The sequence below is a fragment of the Epinephelus lanceolatus genome, chromosome 8, assembly GCF_041903045.1.
Source record: "Epinephelus lanceolatus isolate andai-2023 chromosome 8, ASM4190304v1, whole genome shotgun sequence".
Lineage (NCBI taxonomy): Eukaryota > Metazoa > Chordata > Actinopteri > Perciformes > Serranidae > Epinephelus > Epinephelus lanceolatus.
In genome coordinates, this window is record NC_135741.1 from 16975807 (window position 1) to 16993582 (window position 17776).

General features: G+C 42.5%; 4 protein-coding genes across 4 annotated transcripts in view; 2 read left to right on the forward strand and 2 right to left on the reverse strand.

Moving 5' to 3' along the window:
- Positions 1 to 464: 464 nt before the first annotated feature.
- creld1b (CRELD disulfide isomerase 1b) lies at positions 465 to 7232 on the forward strand. Its single transcript, XM_033628134.2, has 11 exons — positions 465 to 915; positions 2002 to 2122; positions 2222 to 2304; positions 2634 to 2744; positions 2848 to 2939; positions 3069 to 3248; positions 3355 to 3450; positions 3548 to 3631; positions 5445 to 5540; positions 5627 to 5767; positions 5853 to 7232. The coding sequence occupies exons 2-11, from the start codon at positions 2006 to 2008 to the stop codon at positions 6071 to 6073; spliced, it is 1221 nt and encodes a 406-aa protein (XP_033484025.1). The 5' UTR covers positions 465 to 915; positions 2002 to 2005; the 3' UTR covers positions 6074 to 7232.
- On the reverse strand, positions 6308 to 10539 carry LOC117257719 (uncharacterized). The gene is made up of 6 exons (XM_033627999.2): positions 10207 to 10539; positions 9969 to 10105; positions 9739 to 9866; positions 9557 to 9616; positions 9281 to 9470; positions 6308 to 9043 (listed from the first exon to the last, which is right to left on the reverse strand). Exons 1-6 carry the CDS (start codon positions 10214 to 10216, stop codon positions 8933 to 8935), a joined length of 636 nt encoding a protein of 211 aa, XP_033483890.1. The 5' UTR covers positions 10217 to 10539; the 3' UTR covers positions 6308 to 8932.
- An 860-nt stretch (positions 10540 to 11399) lies between these two features.
- On the reverse strand, positions 11400 to 16156 carry mbd4 (methyl-CpG binding domain protein 4). The gene is made up of 8 exons (XM_033627998.2): positions 16035 to 16156; positions 15598 to 15913; positions 14811 to 15472; positions 12353 to 12418; positions 12113 to 12247; positions 11870 to 12019; positions 11617 to 11720; positions 11400 to 11528 (listed from the first exon to the last, which is right to left on the reverse strand). The coding sequence occupies exons 2-8, from the start codon at positions 15768 to 15770 to the stop codon at positions 11454 to 11456; spliced, it is 1365 nt and encodes a 454-aa protein (XP_033483889.1). The 5' UTR covers positions 15771 to 15913; positions 16035 to 16156; the 3' UTR covers positions 11400 to 11453.
- A 39-nt stretch (positions 16157 to 16195) lies between these two features.
- Positions 16196 to 17776, forward strand: part of ift122 (intraflagellar transport 122 homolog (Chlamydomonas)) — a 30052-nt gene continuing 28471 nt past the window's right edge. Inside the window, exon 1 of the mRNA XM_033628723.2 lies at positions 16196 to 16336. Coding sequence (XP_033484614.1) covers positions 16293 to 16336 — 44 coding nt within the window. The 5' untranslated portion in view covers positions 16196 to 16292. The remainder of the gene's footprint in view (positions 16337 to 17776) is intronic.

Consider the following 17776-nt stretch of genomic DNA (forward strand, 5'->3'; position numbering starts at 1 on the left):
ACAAGCACAATATCGTACACTAGGGCCCGTTATATTAGTATGCACTGGGGTTTGTTGCAATTTCCTTATGCCACTGGCCGAGGAAAATTAGCTGCAAAGCTGAGCAGCTTTCCTGGGGTGCCTTGGTGATAGTAGAAAGAAAGTAGGTCCTGCGTGAAACTGCTCACAACATGTTCTGTGGATTATCTTGAGTGATGAGGTCATGATTTCTGTAGAGAGACATTGCTGTTGAGCTTTTCAAATGTATTATTTTGGCTCTCTGAGCACCACAAGCCGAGTGCCATCTAGTTCCACTATATTAAAGAGAAAGCAGACATCTCTACAGCTGATATCTTCAACACTATGCAACTCACAGCAAAACAATTAAGTTTGTTAACTGTACAACAGATAGGAGGAAAAAAATATGTACTTTTGATTTTAGTGTTAACTGTCCCTTTAAATGCATCTCCACTGCAACTGTGGACAGTCTGTCAAGCAAGACCTGCGACATTATTTGTTATTTAAATATCTTGATGGACATGTTGGGATATTCTCAGTGTGACATCACTGGCAAACAGAGTCAGCCTGTGTAAGATTAGCTGTTGACTGATTGGCTAATGAATTAAATCCCAGCGGGTTTGGGCGGTGTCATATCCTGTGGGGCTCAGCTGTGTGGAAAACAGAGAACCAACTGGAAGCTGTTCATTCATCCCAGCGCGAGGCTACTAGCACCGCGCGAGCCTGTATGAGCACCACCAGCGTTAGCCACTTAGCTAGCAAAGTAGCTAGACATTCAGCTAGCTTTCACACTAAAATGGCTCACTTGAAGCATAAAAACTGGCTGTACAAGATGTGAAACTGTGCCTGCAGTGCGTGAACCAGCAGGGATTCAGACAATCATCAGTGGTGCAGTGGACGTGGTGGCTTTGCAATAAGGTAAGACCAGCGTAGCTGCAAGAAGTAGTTTTGCTAGCTAGCAAACAAAGAAATAACAGCGTTGAAGACCACTTAGCATATAGTTAACGTTAAATAACGTTCAGTAGACTGTGGAGATACACCGGACAATGATTAGCGTTAGCTTAGCAGCTAACTATCGACCTCAGCCAGCTGCTACAGTAGTTGGCTAATTGTGTGTGGTGCTGATGCTGAGCTAGCCAAGCTAACACTGGAAGAAGACCATCCCAACCACTGAGATATGTGCTTTTAAACAAAACAAAATTAATATAACATTTGGAGACATGTCACTGAGATACTTAAGGACTGTATTGTGTGTAATGTTAGGTTTGAATGTAACCTGAATTATGAAAAATTACTGAAATATGTATATATTTGACGTCGCAGAGGGTGAGCTGAATATCGGACAGCAATAATGCAATCCAGTTTAGCTACAAAAGCTACAGCTTAAAGATAAGATAATATGGGCTACCACCACTTTCACATTGTCCAAATAAATACTGAACATTATGCTTCACATGAGTAATGCTGGTGTATATAGTTCATAGCTTTGGATTGGATGGCTTTACATTGTGCAGATGTTCCTGTTGTTTTGTCCATTCTCTCTACATATAGTAATAATATGTAAGATCCAGTTAATGCAAGTTGTGTCAGTGTCCCTAGAGAAACATAATAATAATGCATTTTATTTCTAGGGGTCTTTCAGAGACACCTTACAAGCAATGTTTTCATTGATCGTAAAATCAAACAATTCAGTAATATACAATAAACGTTAATGAAATGACTAGCCAAAAAACATGATTATAAATGATAGGTATAGAATCATTGTAATAAAATCATCAGTGCAAGACTGAATATGTGTGTCACCACTAAATCACACTGAATATGCCAGCTTAAAAAAGGTGGAAAGGGAGTGAATATTGCAAATGTCACATATTACATGACGCTTAAAACCTTTATAAAAGTTAATGTGTATTTTTATGATACCTACTCGGATGATCACTGTTTCCAAACACAAATATTTTTTTGGATTTGCCTCACATTACTGGTTTTGTGTGTTTTCCGAAGGATCATGTGGTGGGCCTGGCCGTTCCTGCCTGCTCTGGTGCTCCTCTCAGAGCTCTCTGTGGTCAGAGTCCAGACCGCACCATGCCAGACCTGTCGAAAACTCACAGAGAGTTTCATTAAGGTACTGCAGTTAAGTTAATGTACCATTAGTTCATGCTTGTCTTCTTGGGCCAAGTTTTCTTTCCAGAATTACTGAGTCTTGTAATTTTCCTTTTCTTAGGGCTTGGAGAGAACAGCCAACAAGAACTTCGGGGGAGGAAACACTGCCTGGGAAGAGGAAAAGCTGGCTAAGTATGCACGCAGGTGAGAGAACATTGTAACCGGAGTTGCTCCTACACTTTATTGAGTTACTTGATCTATGGGGGTTGTGGAGTCAGTCAATACTTGGTATCACAAATGCCAAGAAGAAAACTTTGATCTTTCTTGCATTTCTTTTCCTGGAATCATTCAGAATAATTTCGGAAGTCCTTGATATTGTGTAATGTGTGAATGATTACATAAGACAGTCTATTTTTACAGTCCACTTAGAGGAGTGAAACCTCTCAGTGGACCAGAGCATGGCTCCACTATCTGTTGGGGGTGGGTGGGGGCGTTATTCTGACTTTCATCTCTAATTGCTTCTCTTGTTTCAGTGAGACTCGGCTCCTAGAGATAGTAGAAGCTGCTTGTGAGAAAGCAGATTTTGAATGTAACCGGCTGCTGGAGCAGATAGAGGACCAGGTGGAGACATGGTGGTTCCACAGGTAAATCTGATACATGCATTTTTCATTGTTTTGTTTCTTGTTCAGATGTAGTACCATGCCCCCGTTTTAACTTAATGACTGACATGATGTATATGTCCAATAGGCAGCAGGAGGCACCAGACTTGTTTGAATGGCTGTGCATAGAAGAGCTGAGACTCTGCTGTCCACCTGGACGCTTTGGACCAGACTGCAAAGGTATGAAAAAAATTAAGAATTTAACAGATACTTCTTGCTGTCAGTGTAGAAAAAAATCACCATACTAATTCAGAGCCTTGGCTTTTAAGCGTTCCAGAGTACCACTAATAGTATATTTATCCAATACAGAGTGTCCATCCGATGCTGGTGGTGTGTGTGGGGGCCTGGGCCGCTGCGAAGGGGAGGGGACTCGTCTCGGAGATGGAGAATGTGTCTGTGATCCTGGATATTCGGGCAATCTGTGTCAGAGCTGTGCTGATGGCTACTACAGAGAGAAAAGCTCCAACGACAGCAAAGGAGCCTGTGCAGGTTGAGATTCAAAGAACTGTTTTCTACTTTCTACATGTATTCATTCCTGTTTGAGGTCATCTAAAATTGACCTTCCCACTGTCTCCTTGTCTTTCACACTTTGTAGCTTGCTACCACTCATGTAAGAAATGCGCAGGGCCACAGGACTACAAATGCCTCGACTGCAAACCTGGCTGGATCCTTCATGACAACAAGTGCGTGGGTGAGTTTGGCTTTAGAGGTCATGTGGTAACATGTCATTGACTCTGTGCCAGTTTTCTGCATGCGTGTTGTTTGACTGGCCTTATGTGTTGTTTTAGACATTGACGAGTGTGGAACAGAGCTGGCCCGTTGTCCTTCTAACACCTACTGTCACAACACTGAAGGATCATATGAATGCAGAGGTATGTTCTCCTGTGAAGGGACTGTTGTCCGCATACTGTATTGTACCTGATGACATCATGCAAGTATGCTTTCCATAAAAATTTGTAGATTTTTTGCAACTGGTGTGATATTTCTTTTTCAATTATCAAGTGTGAAAAAAGGCTGGTTTTAGTAGGGATGCACTGACTGAAATTCTGGGCTGATACTGATATTGATGCTTTAAATAACGATTTGACTGAAAGCTGATACCAATGTTTTATTGTTACTGTTCCCCCTTTTGTGCTGGGGAAACAAAGAAATCTTCTTCATAAAAAATAAGTGAACTCAGGCCTTTCATATAACATTTTTGGACCATCCTCTGTAAACTCCTACAGACAGTTGTGTCGTCTAAGTGCATTGAGATGCTGCCACGTGATTGGCTGATTAGCAGCTGAGGAAGGGGGCGGAGTGAAGATTGTCCCTCGCTGCGGGGAGAGGAGAGAGGGCTTCCCCGGAGGTCAGGCCTCTTTACCCAGTCCCTCTCCTCCACACTTAGACTTGTTTTCATTGTGCTGATGGTGGCTTGGAAAACCCCCCCTAACTGTGTCACACAGGCAGAAGGGAAGGCGGCCGGAGCTCAGCCGGTCCCCTTCTCCACACTTTGACTTATTTTATCCTACTTGGTTCTATTTCTCCCTCTCTGGGAGCCTGGGCTCACCGCGCAGCAGCCCACCGCATCCATCCACCCCTCCCTCCCTCACCGCCCCGCACATATACTCCCGAGCCTCGGCACCTCCCCTTGACCAACTAACCTAAACCTACACTAAAATACACTATGCTAACAATACAATTCGACAAATTACTAGCTATTCTCTCTGCTCTACTACTCTCTCTGCTCTGATCCAACCTACTCGCTATCAGTTTGATAACTGCGGACAGAATGGTTTTATAGTAAGGAGAGGAGGAGTAAAGGGAGGAGGGCAGGCTTTAGCGTGGACGGTTAGTGACGTCATTCGCCCCGAAAAAGAATCATTCGCCCCCAATGTAATGTAATGTAAATTCAAATGTAGTAACCAGGTTTCAAGCTGTAGAGGGCACTCCATAGCACATTTTTAAAATAAAATGTAGATTTTCAACAGTTTGCACTAAACTGTCAAGATTTTGAGCAGGATCAGTCAGTAACACTACTATACAACCAGAAACAATGATTATCAGCTGAAAAAAATGGTTTTAGGGTTTAGTTACTCTTTAACAAGCAGTTAAACAGGTGTACCTAATAAAGTCAAAACCTCAACACATTTTCCTACAAACAACTGTATTTAAGTTCTCACCAAACACTTTATTTTAGAAGATAACATTTAAACACATCATGATAATGTTCTAACTTAAATTTGCCCAATAGTCCCAATAGTTTTCTGAATAAAGCTCGGGGGAAGATCTCTTTTCATCCTGAACACACTTTCTATTGTCACTGGGATGGCAGGATGCTGTTAGTCCCGAGCCCTGCTCTTTTGCCTATGCAAAACATCGGCCACTGCCATCATGTAGTATCATCTTATTTGCTGACAGGCTGATGGCAGACAACAAGTCAAAAATCAGCCAGTGCAGATGTTCAGCTGATGAAATGGTTCATCCCTAGTTTTTAGTGTAGAGAAATTTGAATAAGAAAAATCTACTGTATCTCGTCACAGTTGTGAATGGTTTTCTGCAACTGCTGATTATTTTTATTGGATCAACAGTCCAAAACCCCCAAAACATTAATCATATAGTCATCTTAGTCATATGACAAAGAAAAGCATTCAGTTATTCATACAATATAACGCCTAATGGCCACTGTGCTTTTGTTGTCTCCAGGCTGTGACCAGGCGTGTGTGGGCTGCATGGGAAGTGGTCCTGCCCGCTGTAAGAAATGTGCACGTGGCTACAAATTAAACGGAGCAAAGTGTCTCGGTAAGGATGTACTGCTTATTTACTAAATTTCTGTGCCACAGCTCTGTAAGTTTTTTCCATAAACTGTTTTTTGTCTCATCTCATAGATATAGATGAATGTAGTGATCGGGCAATAGCGTGCCCCGGACTCAATGAGGCCTGTATCAATGAGGAGGGCTCCTTCCACTGTGACTGTGCTGAGGGATTCATCAGAAGAGACAGCATCTGTGTTGAGAATAAGCCTCCTGGTAAGCAGTCGTAGCAGTAAAATACATATATTGCTAAAGGTTTCTCATTTCTGTTGGCTGAGTTTCTTTCCCTCTACCTCCTCAGCCGGCCCAGAGAAGGGGCTGTTTGACGACATGACAGATGACGAGGTCCTTGTACTGCAGCAGATGTTCTTTGGCGTTGTAATCTGTGCCATAGCTACGCTCGCTGCTAAGGGTGACATGGTTTTCACGGCCATTTTCATCGGAGGTGTAGCTGCCATGGCCGGTTACTGGCTGACAGAAAAGGGAGACTACATGCTGGATGGATTTCTGAAGGGACGCTAGACTGTCCAGGGCCAGGAGAAAGGACACTGGAATACCGGCCAGTTAAGGTGAATAAGACTCAACTGAGAGCAGGAAACTATCACTGCAATGCTATCCTTTCAGGGATTTACTTGGGGAGTTACTTGAAAGGGCTTGGGTTTATTTATGTTACTAAATAGGATAACGCAGGAAAAGGTGAGAACTTGAAGGCTATGAAGCCGCGAATCTTGAAGAGGAATAACAAAGCAACACTGCACTGATAAAAAGGAAGTGAACTTAATCCCCTACCTCAACTTTGTTGGGAACAAGGGTGACATGAAGACCACTACTGATTGTTAAACGCTATTATGCATTTGGATGTCTCATGGCCTCAATGTTGAAATGATGTCGTTTTCTTCCACACAATCAAAACCTCCCGTCCATCACGCCTGCCATGTTTTTCATATCTCAATGCCGTAAAGCAGAGGGTTTCCCATCGGCTGAGTGATATGTAAATTTTGGCTGTGTCGAGTCACTGCAACGCTCAAGATTCTTGCAACGGGCATGTTGTCAGATAAGGGAATTTTTAGCAATTTCCTCAATGACCCCAAAAAGAAAGCTCATTGAAACTCTGGGATATTTCCATTACGAGTCACTTATTTATGTTCACAGAATGACTTTTTACCTCCTAACTTACCGAATGATTCTTTTTAGTGATAATGCATGAAAACAGGATTTGAAACAAAAGGTACTTTACCGTATATATTAATTTATTGTCGTATTTTGGCATGGAAGACTGACTTCAACAGCTGCTGGATCACCCACACTACTGATACTGATAGTGTGTGTGTGTGTGTGAGGGAATGTGCTTCGGTAAATAACCAGATCCGATCTGGATGATTAAAGCCATTTTCTGTTGCCTTTAATTTATTTTGAAAGCAATATTTATTGGGAAGGTGTTTATCATGTTTTGCTCCTGACATTTCCTCTGTGTATTTTTGTGTGCATTTTCAATGCAGTTTTTTTTAGTGGGTTTAATTGTAATTCTAGCAGATATAGTAGCATCATGTTAGAAAACCACTGAAGCATCACTTTTTACCCAACCATCTACTTTGTCTTTAGTTTTCATGTGTAGAAAGTTTTACCACAAAGTCGTTCTCTGTTATAGATGTTTGCTTTACAATAAAAAGTCTGTCACTCATGTTTTTTATTAGAATTTTTTAATTCATTTTCTCAAAGAGAATGAGGAAAAACTCAAGCTTGTGGAAAAAGATTTTCTGCGATCACATTTTGCATCCTAAATTGTTGGACATACTAGTCAGTGACTGGGAGAAACCCTTAAAAGCAACATCATGCAAGAATTGGCAGTTTTGCAATTTGATGGCCCTGGAGATTTGGAGTTGTACACCACTGCCCTAAATATGGATGATCAGTTAGCTGCTGTAGAATCAAATTCAGCATTGATGTCTGATCTCAGACTGCCCAAACTCCCTGCTAGATCCACAGACTTTCTGTTGCTGCTGTTACACAAGTTCAATCCAGTGCTGCCACTGGCCACAAACCCACTTTGACCCCTGGTGCTGAATTTGAGTTGCTACATCCACTAAGTAAATGTCCATCTCTAGAGCTACTGCACTCTCCTCCCAGCGAATAATTTCCTAGCGGTGGGAAGTAAAGCAGAAGGACTGAGGTATGCTGTCTAGCTAATTCTTTGTGGTCTGATAAACAGAGATAGAGAGCAAGAAAGCTCCACAATTAGATATGATTTTACCCATTTAAAATATTCAAACAAATAGAAAATCAATATGTGGCGGCCCAAGTTGATATCGTGGTGGGCTGCCACAAATAAATCAATGTGCGGGAGACACTGAACTTTGACAGATGTACACACTGCTGTTGGCCTGTTACTGTTTTCCAGTCAACCATGAGACGGATCACTCCAGCTTATGTTACGACAGTATAAACAGCTTGCAACCCCGCATTAGTTTGCTCAGTTATAATGTATAATTCATGCATTGCTAATGGTATGTGAGGTTTTGATTTTTAGAACAACAGTTCTTTGCCTCTGCCTTCATGTCGATATTGAGTATACTGAGCTAGCCTCTGTAAAGCATAACTTCTTACAGGAGATCCCACCTGCTCACCAAAGTTACATAGTGCAAAAAAAAGTGTTAGGTGCCTGAAATGGGAATGAAATAGACGTTATTCTCCACCAACAAAATTATTTTGAAGTTGTTATTTTAAGGTAAAAAAAAAGGAGCATTATGTTACTTTAAGGGGGAAACTCCATTGATTAGACAGAATTATTGGGAGGGCTGCTGCAGATGTGAAAAATTGTCCTGTATCTCCAGAGGGAGCTGTGCGAAATATGAATTTAAGAAAAATGTTGTTTGGGACTAGACTACAAGTTTAAAAAAAAAAAAAAATATGGGGATGTGGAGTTGGACTTTACTATACCTCTGTAGCCTGCTCCTCATCTCTGCTTGAGGTTAGCAGCTCCAGGCTACATTAGCCATTCCTAGCATAACACACCCAAATCTCCAACAGAACTATTTGTGGCCAGGTTGTATTTTGGGTAATGTAGGCACAAGGAAAAATGCACAGAATAAAAAAGATGATATCTCTAGTATCAATGTTGATACTTTACCAAAAAAAAAAGCCGATAAGAAAAAAATTCTAAAGTAAGATAGGAAATAATCTGATGCTGAAAACCTTCATTTGGTTTTTCCCAGTTTAGAAAATCATAGAAATATCCCTTTAAAGTACTTTCAATGGCTATTACAACACTAATTACATTTATTATATATGTTGCATCCCATTTTCATCTGTCACTTATGTATGCCCCAAATGCTGCAGCGAGGCCAGGGTTTCAAGTCTTGACTCTGGATGTCGAGGTTCAGCTTATTTCAGTGTTCCACTCCAGTTAATGGGGTTGAGGCACAGCAGCTCTCTCTCCTTTAGCGTCTCCTGGGAGCGTGTTAGTGCTCTGTCCCTCCAGCTCTGCTCCATTAGCTGTACACACACACAGGCACACACACACACACACACACACACACACACACACACACACACACACACACACACACACACACACACAAACAGCAGAAATGGAAAAACCTCAAACACACACCCTATACTGTTGTAACCCAAGAGGATCCCGCATGTTGAAGCATTACCGGGACACTACTGTGAGTGACGTAAACACAAAAGCATTAGCAGTGGATACATAATGTATGTGTGGGACCGTACCCTCTTGTTCTCATCTCTGTATGCTGTCATTGCTTTGCTGTGCCGGATCCTTAGCTCACTCTCGCTGGACAGGGCGAGGCGGTCCACTTCTCGTAAATGCTCGGCTTCCTTCTCTTTACTGGCCAGCTGCAGCTTCAGTGCTGCACATTTTTCCTCTATCTGCCTCTTTAACTGCTCTCGTAACTCCTTCCTACAGGACAGAGAATGACTTTTCTCTGTCATTGATGAATGTTAATAAGTATACAGAGAGTCATTACTATGTGTTTATTATCATACCTGTACTCTTCTCTCTCAGTGCTGGTTCCATAGAAAGGTTTTCTCCACACTTGATGATACCTGACACATCAACCAACTAAGTCAGTGACTTTGACTTTCAGCTCTCTAAAATAAAGATGACATCACTAATTCTCAGTTAAAAAAAAATCAGTTACAGTAAGGCATTGCACAGATGCTCCTACCTGTGGTGCTCTCTTCTCTGCATAATTAGTGTCCTCTGGTGGTTGTGGTGGTGAACAGCTGGCGTCTCCAGGCTGACGGTGCGTTTAGGGACCAAAGGTGGATGTAAAGGGTTCAGTCTTGGAATACTCTGAAGAGCAGATTTAAGTTTTTTTTTTTTCCCCTCAAACAAACAGCATCTTCATATTGGACAGTCAGACAGTGACTTAAGTGGAAATGAATCTTTGCTGACCTGGCTGCTTGTCCACAGCCGGGCAGAGTCTGAGATGCTGGGAAATATCATGGGAGTGACCACCAGGCAGCGACTCTGCCGGACAGGAAGTGTGTCGTGAGGGAGACACACTGGTGTGGAGGCTATAGAGATGGCTGCTGTGATAGTGAAGAAGAGTGAGACGAGCAGTATAACAGCATGTTTAAGATGTTTACAAGTAGCACTAACATAGAGAACAAACAGGAAACAGTTTTCTTACGTAGTCTCATTTTGTTGTTCAAGCAGTTTCTTCTGTTCGCCCACCAGAGACGTCTTCGTGGAATGAATGTCAAATCCTGCACTATTTAATTATCTTCTAAAAGTTGCAGTTCTGATTTGTATTGAATCATAACTCAAAATGTAAAGCAAATACCTGCACTGGAGCTAGTTAGAGATTAAACTGTGACATGCCTGTGCATTCACTGAGTGTTTTGCGGTGGCAACAGTTGCCTTGGGAATCAGGTTACCAGCCGCCAAAAAGAAAGCTGCTGCGTGGACTGTGAAGTCATGCTTCAGTACACCCAAAAGACATATTATTAGCCTGTGACAATAGACTAACCAGAGACAGTCGGAAGATGTCTCCGGTCTCATCTACGTATGAGGACGTGGAACAAAACACCCAGTTGGAAGAATGACTGAATGATGCACTCAAGAATCATTTCAACATTTAAACCCCTTAAAACATTTTTATTAAATATTGAGTAAAACTTTTAAAGGAAGAAGAAGGATGAAGTAATATCACTGCATAATTTTAAAGGGATTCAAGTATAACATTGCAAGTTAATAATAACAGAGATGGGACCAAGTCATTGTATTGCAAGTCACAAGTAAGTAGTAGTCAAATCCCAAGTTAAGACAAAGTCCCAAGTCCCAAACATTGAGTTTTGAGTCCCAAACAAGTCATAATGCACTCTTCACCACATGTAATGCCATTTTATCAATGAAGCTATAACGTTAGCTAAGCTTTAGCTCGCTAACTATGTTAATGTTTGCCTCAACTTGCGTTCTTGGTGCAACTTCAAATGTAAAACAAAGCTGGAAGTTGTGTCTCTGACATTTTGCATACTGCAAATCTTTTTCTGTTGAGCACTGCTTAGTTTTTATACATGAAAGAAATAATCTTTGGTATCATTTTTCCCAACCTGCATTCAGACACGTAACATGAGTTCTTCATGGCTCTCTCTTGCAACTTGATAAAGTGTCGACTTGCTGGGAATGCATAGTGTGAATGTTAGTTGATTCAGAAAATGAAGGTTAGTTGACTGATTTGTGGCATGCCTTTTAAAGAACATTTTGTAAAGGCTCAAGTCCAAGTGAAGTCACAAGTCATTGAAGTCACGTGACTCGAGTCTACACCTCTTAATCATCATGTTAATACTGTAATATGACCTTAATGTTTATGTGATGTGATTGTTTTTCTTGTCTTTGCCACAGCAAATCTTCTTGCAATCCTTAATGCATTGTGCTTCAGATTCCAAGTCTTTCATGGTTCTCCCACAGCCACTCGTGGTACTTGTTTAACATGTGATCTTCAGGTTTCACCTACAAAAATAGCAATAAAATATCAGATTTGTCATTAATGAACATTACAAAACAAACCGTCATCCAAAACCGTTGCGATTAGACTCACCTCTCTCCACTCCCCCACACAGAAGATCCTGTAGGAGTCGTTGCCGTACTTCCCAATGCCGTGCAACTCGATGGGGTAACGCCACTGTTTAGTTAGATAGTCATCTACACAGGAAAAATGGATTTTGAGGTTTTTGTTGCTGCTTATGTTGCTTCACATATTCTGACTGAAACTACACAAATGTACAGTGAAAACACTGCAATCATACTGTTATTACTGTGCACAGAAGTGGACACTGGACAAGCACACTCACCTGAGAAGCGTATTAGTATTTTGGCTCTGAGCTCATACAGGCCTAGTGGCTTCATAAGTTCAGACAGGGGCTTCCAGTCAGCCTCACGTGTCACCTCTGGACTCGGGTAGCGGTCGAAGAACTGCCACAGCACTGGTATGGCCATCTTGCCTGGAGTAGTGATAAAAAAGTATACAAATGCTACACTTGAGTACTAGTTGATAGAATACTGTTGCAATGCAGCATGTGTGTGTTGGAGCTTACCACTGGTCTTATTCAGAAAAATAGTGGCCACCAGGAGCTTCCAGGGATCATGGAACAGAGTTTCCTGTACGAGGTTGTAGGGGGAGCGAGGGGGCGTCCACTTCTTGAAGGCCTTCCTCCTGGGTGGGCTGAGGCCTATGTATGGACAGTTAATTGTTGAGGTGTGCTTTATATCTTGCATACAAATATACTCAAGCTTTTTCTTTGCTTCTTGTATTTCATGAAATATTTGAACATTACCATCTCTGAGGGGCTGTCTGCTGAAGTAAGGGCTTGTTTTCCGTTTGCCTTCCATGCTCTTGGACTCTAGATGACAGGAAACTTTTATATTAAAAAAAAAGAACACATTTCTGATGTCACATAGTGGGTGCTTTTCATCTTGTGCTTCCTTGCATCCTCTCTCCTCTTCACCCTTCACCATCAAGGACGAACTTCCAATCCCTTAAAAGCACCTTGAGGAGACGAGAAGACAGGAGGCTTCTGGAGGAGCTATCCTACACAGAGTCTTTTATCAAGTGACGTGACGTATAAATGCCACACCTCCAAATGTGGTACAGTAGTTGACGTTGCTTTAGAGTGACGCTATGGAATAAAGGATTGCTCATGTGGCAGCTTTGGCTCCTCTATCCTTGTGTCTTTTTCTTGCATCTTTCTCTCACTTCCTGGCAGGGAGGAGCCTAGTTGCGAGGAAGGGACGCTAGCACAAGCACTCCTGCCTGGAAAGGAATGGCCATCACGTCACCTTAATGAGAGGCAATATAGCTCCCTTTGTTCTTTCCTTCTGACTTATGCCATGTTGTGTCCTGTGAGTTAATTTCCAAATAATATTTGATTTACTTTTATTGCTGCACATTTTTTGTGATGTTTGATGTTATGTTAATAATTTTGTTTTCTCTCTGCAGAACTTGAATTACAAACACAGATTCATGAAGAGCTCTACAGAGAACTGCTCTGCATTTTGATCCGTGGACTCCTTTTTATCTTTGGGTCTCTCAAACACACTAACCACGAGCCATTAGATTTGAATCTCCAAAAGAGCACCTCCCTACAGAATTGGAAATGAGGACTTCATACATATAAATACTTCTGAGTAATCTAAGTATTTATATGTATGAACCCAAACACCTTTACAAACAACGGAGGAATGACTGTAGGGAGGCACAGTTGGTGACTTTAATAACACTTGTTAGAAATTCAAATGTAATAAGATACAACAAATGAATTTTACTCTAATTTGTTTTTGTTTTTTGATCATGTCTGAAGTTCAGCGACTATTGAAATTATGTGTTTGATGCCGTTAAAGATGCTTTCTACTTGTTAAAGATCATACAAGTGGCCTCCATCAAGTATATTATTCAAAACCTGGGGGGCTGGAGCCTATCCCAGCTGACATTGGGCGAGACGTGGATACACCCTGGACAGGTCGCCAGACTATCACAGGGCTGACACATAGAGACAGACAACCATTCATGCTCACATTCACACCTACAGACAATTTAGAGTCACCAATTAACCTGCATGTCTTTGGACTGTGTGTGTGTGTGTGTACTCCGGCTTCCTCCCACAGTCCAAAGACATGCAATTTAGAGTCACCAGTTAACCTGCATGTCTTTAGACTGTGGGAGGAAACCAGAGTACTATTCTGACTGGACCGCAAGTGACTCACAAATGTATCAACATTTTATTTTTAAGCACAGAGAATTTCTGGCGCAGAGCTTTTATGCTGAAGCGCCATTTCCTGCTGTAGAGTGAGTAAATAACTGACAGCTACTTGACAGTGATGGTAAAGTAGCTCCATGACATGGCCAAATGCAAGTGTGACGCTGAATATATTAAACTGTGTGGACCTTGAATTAATGACTAATGAGAAATCTGGACCCTGTGGCCGGACCAGTTGGGAACCACTGCATCAGTGTATAATGACATAAAAGTAGAATCGTGTAGCTTAGCCATAGAGCTTAGCATTAGCCTTAGCGGCACGGTGGTGCATTGGTTAATATTGTCACCTCAGATTGAGAGTTTGTATGTTCTCCCCGTGTCAGCGTGGGTTTTCTCGGGGTACTCCGGCTTCCTCCCACAGTCCAAAGATATGCAAACTAGGTCAATTGGTGACTCTAAATTGGCCGTAGGTGTGAATGTGAGCATGAATGGTTGTCTGTCTCCATGTGTCAGCCCTGTGATAGTCTGGTGAACTGTCCAGGGTGTACCCTGCCTCTCACCTAATGCCAGCTGGGATAGGCTCCAGCCCCCTTGCAACCCCTAACAGGATAAGCGGCTACAGAAAATGAATGAATGAATACAATGAGCCCTTCATATCTAACGAGGGACAGGTCCCCTTCGATGGAGCCAGCCATGTTGCACTGCCATGTTTCTACAGTAGCCCAGAATGGACAAGGGGCCTTTCATGTTTTTATGTAACCTAAAGACCACTGTTTATTCTCCTACATGGAAAAGGAGGGATGAGGGAAGGAGTACTCAGATGGTTGCAACCTCACTGCTAGATGCCACTAAATCCTACACACTGCTCATTTAATGCATTCGGTTTAAAAAAGAAAAGACAGTGTTAAGATGTGAAATTGTAGGGATTGTAATGCACTGTATAGGATGCTGAAATCTAAATTAAAAGGAAGTCGATCCAGGGAAAACTAACTTGAACTGCTATTTTTACAGGCTGTGAGACGGAGTGGATCATACTTACTATTCTGGGAATCTCTCACCGGCGTGCAGCTCTCACCAGTGATGTCAGGTAACAACACCTCCTGTTCGTCATCTCGGTGGCTGTCAGCCTCAGCCTCCTGTTCAGAATTAGGCGTGTTGTCACCTTTGCTGTGAATGTGTATGTCATCTCCACCTCGTTCACCCTCACCCTCGCCCTCGCTGTCAGTGGCAGGTTCGACTTTCAGAGTCGGGACAGAAGGCTGCGAGTCTGCCTCTTCGTCCTTGTGAACAGTGAGAGTGTTTTCTTGATTGCTAGATGGAGCCAGTCTGAGAAGCTTCTCTCTCAGCTGACCCGGCCTCTGAGGGCTCTTCTGCAGTTTGTTGTCATCTTGTGTGGTTGAAGGTGCAGCAGTGTGCGACACTTCTCTGTCTTTAGTATCACTTCTCAGGGAGGAAGAAGCCTTTTTAGATTTATTTGGAGGCGAATCCAGTATTTGTGTCACATCTGTTGTCCCCTGCTGTCCATTTGATTGTCTTTTCTTTCTTCTCCTCTCTTTCACTTGGGCAGGGAGTACTTGTGAAGTGGTGACATCATCCTTGGATGCAGTGAAATCAAAGAGGTCTATGTCTAAGTCACCCTCTCCATCTTTCAGGAGGAAAGCCTTCAGGGATGCTTTTGAGCGGAACTTCAGCCCTTGGGGACTGAACAAACAAACAACAGAGAGAAAAATCAATTAGACACTGATCTAACCGGATCTGCAAGGCACTTAGTCACGATCGAGGTATGATTACATTCAGACACAATTACAGGGGAAACAATGAGCCACCTTGTAATGTAGACGTCCATTTTGCCTGCTGTCTTTCCTGCTTTCCGCTGCCTGACCTCTCTGATCCAGCCAAGGGGCAACTTGGAAGTGTGGCATGAGTCATCCTCGTCCTTGTGACTTTGGTTATTTATGTCTCCATTGCTTTCCAGCTGGATATCACAGCTAGGATGCATTTTGAGAGGTGTGTTGTTGATGTTGAACCCAGGTGAGAGGGCGTGGGATTCTGAGGTGTTGAAGCTCACTGTTGTCAGCTCATCGTCCAGTAGCTGACTTTTTACTCCCACATCAGCAGCTATCCCTTGTCTGTCTTCTTTACCTGTATCGCACATTGATTACATCCTTTATAAACGTTTACATAAAGTACCACTTCAAATATCATGGATCTAACTGAACAGCAGATGTTTACATGATAAACAACAATAAAATTATTGACTTACCTCAAACGCCTCTTCTCACAGGGTGCAGACTCATGTGTCCTCTCCCTCTGTTGCCTCCCCAGACTCTGATGTAAACACAGTGCTGCCCGCTCTTCCCTCGCCTTGCACACAGGAAGACAGGAAGTAGCGCTCAGGCCCGAGTCTGCGCAGTGAGGACGAATCACAAAAACGGAGCTTAGTATGAAAAACCGACCGAAGACGCGACAACAACCTGTTGATACAAAACCCATCAGACCTTTTTGCTACTAAAAGCTGGAAATGAGAGCCGTCCTCGCATGGAAAGAAACAATTCGGGACCAATGGTGAGTGTCTCGATGTTTGTGTTTACGCTGCCGGCCCGGTTTCGATGCTGGGATGTAACGGTTGGTGGTTAGCAACGGCGGTTGCTATGTAAACTAGTGTTAGCCAGCTAGCTAGCATTAGCCCGCAGCAGCTCTGTCATCGTTCACAAGTGACAGAGATACTAGAGCTTGTATGTGATACGTGTATGTTGTTGTCATGCTAAATATTTGTTCCAACAACAGTGCAGCATGTCAGCTCTCTTGTGTTGGACAATATAACGTAAGGTCGAAGCCCCGTTAATGTTACGCTAGCTAGCACTCGTTAACGGTTAACGTTAACGCCAGGTTAATTGCTTGTCGTTGCATGCTAACGTGACATTTTCACTGAAGCTAACCAAATCTATCATACAGGGTTCCTCTCTGACCTAAGAAAAAACATTTCTAAATAAACAGACGTAACTTAATTTGCTTTTATTAATTAACTATGAGCGCCGCAACTGTAATGTTAATATATTCGCGTTACGCACTAATTGTGGTGCGTGGGCGTCCGTAGCAATTACTGAAACTATAATTAATGAACATTTAACACGTGGTTTCATCTATAAAGTAGCCCACATCCCTCTCTGGATCAAGCATATGCCTGTCGTACTTCACAGCTACTAGCAATTAAAGTAATGCTCATTTAATAATTTTACATTTCACCATCCATCTCTATTAATGTCCTCCTCTTTGGTTGTCAGCTGTTTCACTGAAATCTCACAATAGAAACAAACAAGTGGACCTTGTCATTGATATATATGTATGTTTTTTTTAAGCTTAACAGCAGCAAAAATGAGACCCTGCTCATTGGTTCCAAAATCACCCTGTCCAGAGCACCCAAGTCCCTCATGTCATCATTGATAACTTCCTGTACCTTTCTCTAACCACATCAAGAGCCTTGGTGTCATTCTTGATTGCAAGTTTTCATACCCACCACACATATAAAATATACCTGGACTGCTTTCTTCCACCTCCCCAACATTTCCAGCCTCTGCCCATCACTGTCCCAGTCCAGCACTGAGGTCTTGGTCCATGCATTTGTCACGTCTCATATTGACTACTGTAACACAGTTCTCTCTGGTCTCCCCACTAATATTATTAACAGGCTTGAAATCATTCAAAACTCTGCTGCCCAGATCAATCCCCACACCAAATCATCCAGTCTCATCACTCCCATTCTCATCCAACTACACTGGCTCCCTGTTCAGTACCGGATTGATTACAGAAACCATCTGCTTACCATCAAAGCCCTCCACAACATAACCCCCACCTATTTCTCTGACCTTCTCCAGGAGTACACCCCCTCCTGCTCCCCGCGCTCTTCCTCTGCTGGTCTCCTGACCACTCCCAGCTCTTGAACTCCCTACCTCCACACATTCAACAGTCGGACTGCATAACATCCTTCAAATCCCATCTCAAAAC

What these genes read in the sequence shown, in the direction of transcription:
- mbd4 (XM_033627998.2), bottom strand. Translation starts at nt 15,770, where the DNA reads ATGCATCCTAGCTGTGATATCCAGCTGGAAAGCAATGGAGACATAAAT. An exon ending in GGTGAGAGATTCCCAGAATA is followed by an intron (nt 12,419 to 14,810) that starts GTAAGTATGATC and finishes CCTGTCATCTAG; the next exon opens with AGTCCAAGAGCATGGAAGGC. An exon ending in AATACTAATACGCTTCTCAG is followed by an intron (nt 11,721 to 11,869) that starts GTGAGTGTGCTT and finishes TTTCCTGTGTAG; the next exon opens with ATGACTATCTAACTAAACAG.
- LOC117257719 (XM_033627999.2), bottom strand. An exon ending in GGCTGTGGACAAGCAGCCAG is followed by an intron (nt 9,867 to 9,968) that starts GTCAGCAAAGAT and finishes TCTGCTCTTCAG; the next exon opens with AGTATTCCAAGACTGAACCC. An exon ending in CAGAGAAGAGAGCACCACAG is followed by an intron (nt 9,617 to 9,738) that starts GTAGGAGCATCT and finishes TTGATGTGTCAG; the next exon opens with GTATCATCAAGTGTGGAGAA.
- creld1b (XM_033628134.2), top strand. Translation starts at nt 2,006, where the DNA reads ATGTGGTGGGCCTGGCCGTTCCTGCCTGCTCTGGTGCTCCTCTCAGAG. An exon ending in CTGGCTAAGTATGCACGCAG is followed by an intron (nt 2,305 to 2,633) that starts GTGAGAGAACAT and finishes CTCTTGTTTCAG; the next exon opens with TGAGACTCGGCTCCTAGAGA. An exon ending in AGGATCATATGAATGCAGAG is followed by an intron (nt 3,632 to 5,444) that starts GTATGTTCTCCT and finishes TGTTGTCTCCAG; the next exon opens with GCTGTGACCAGGCGTGTGTG.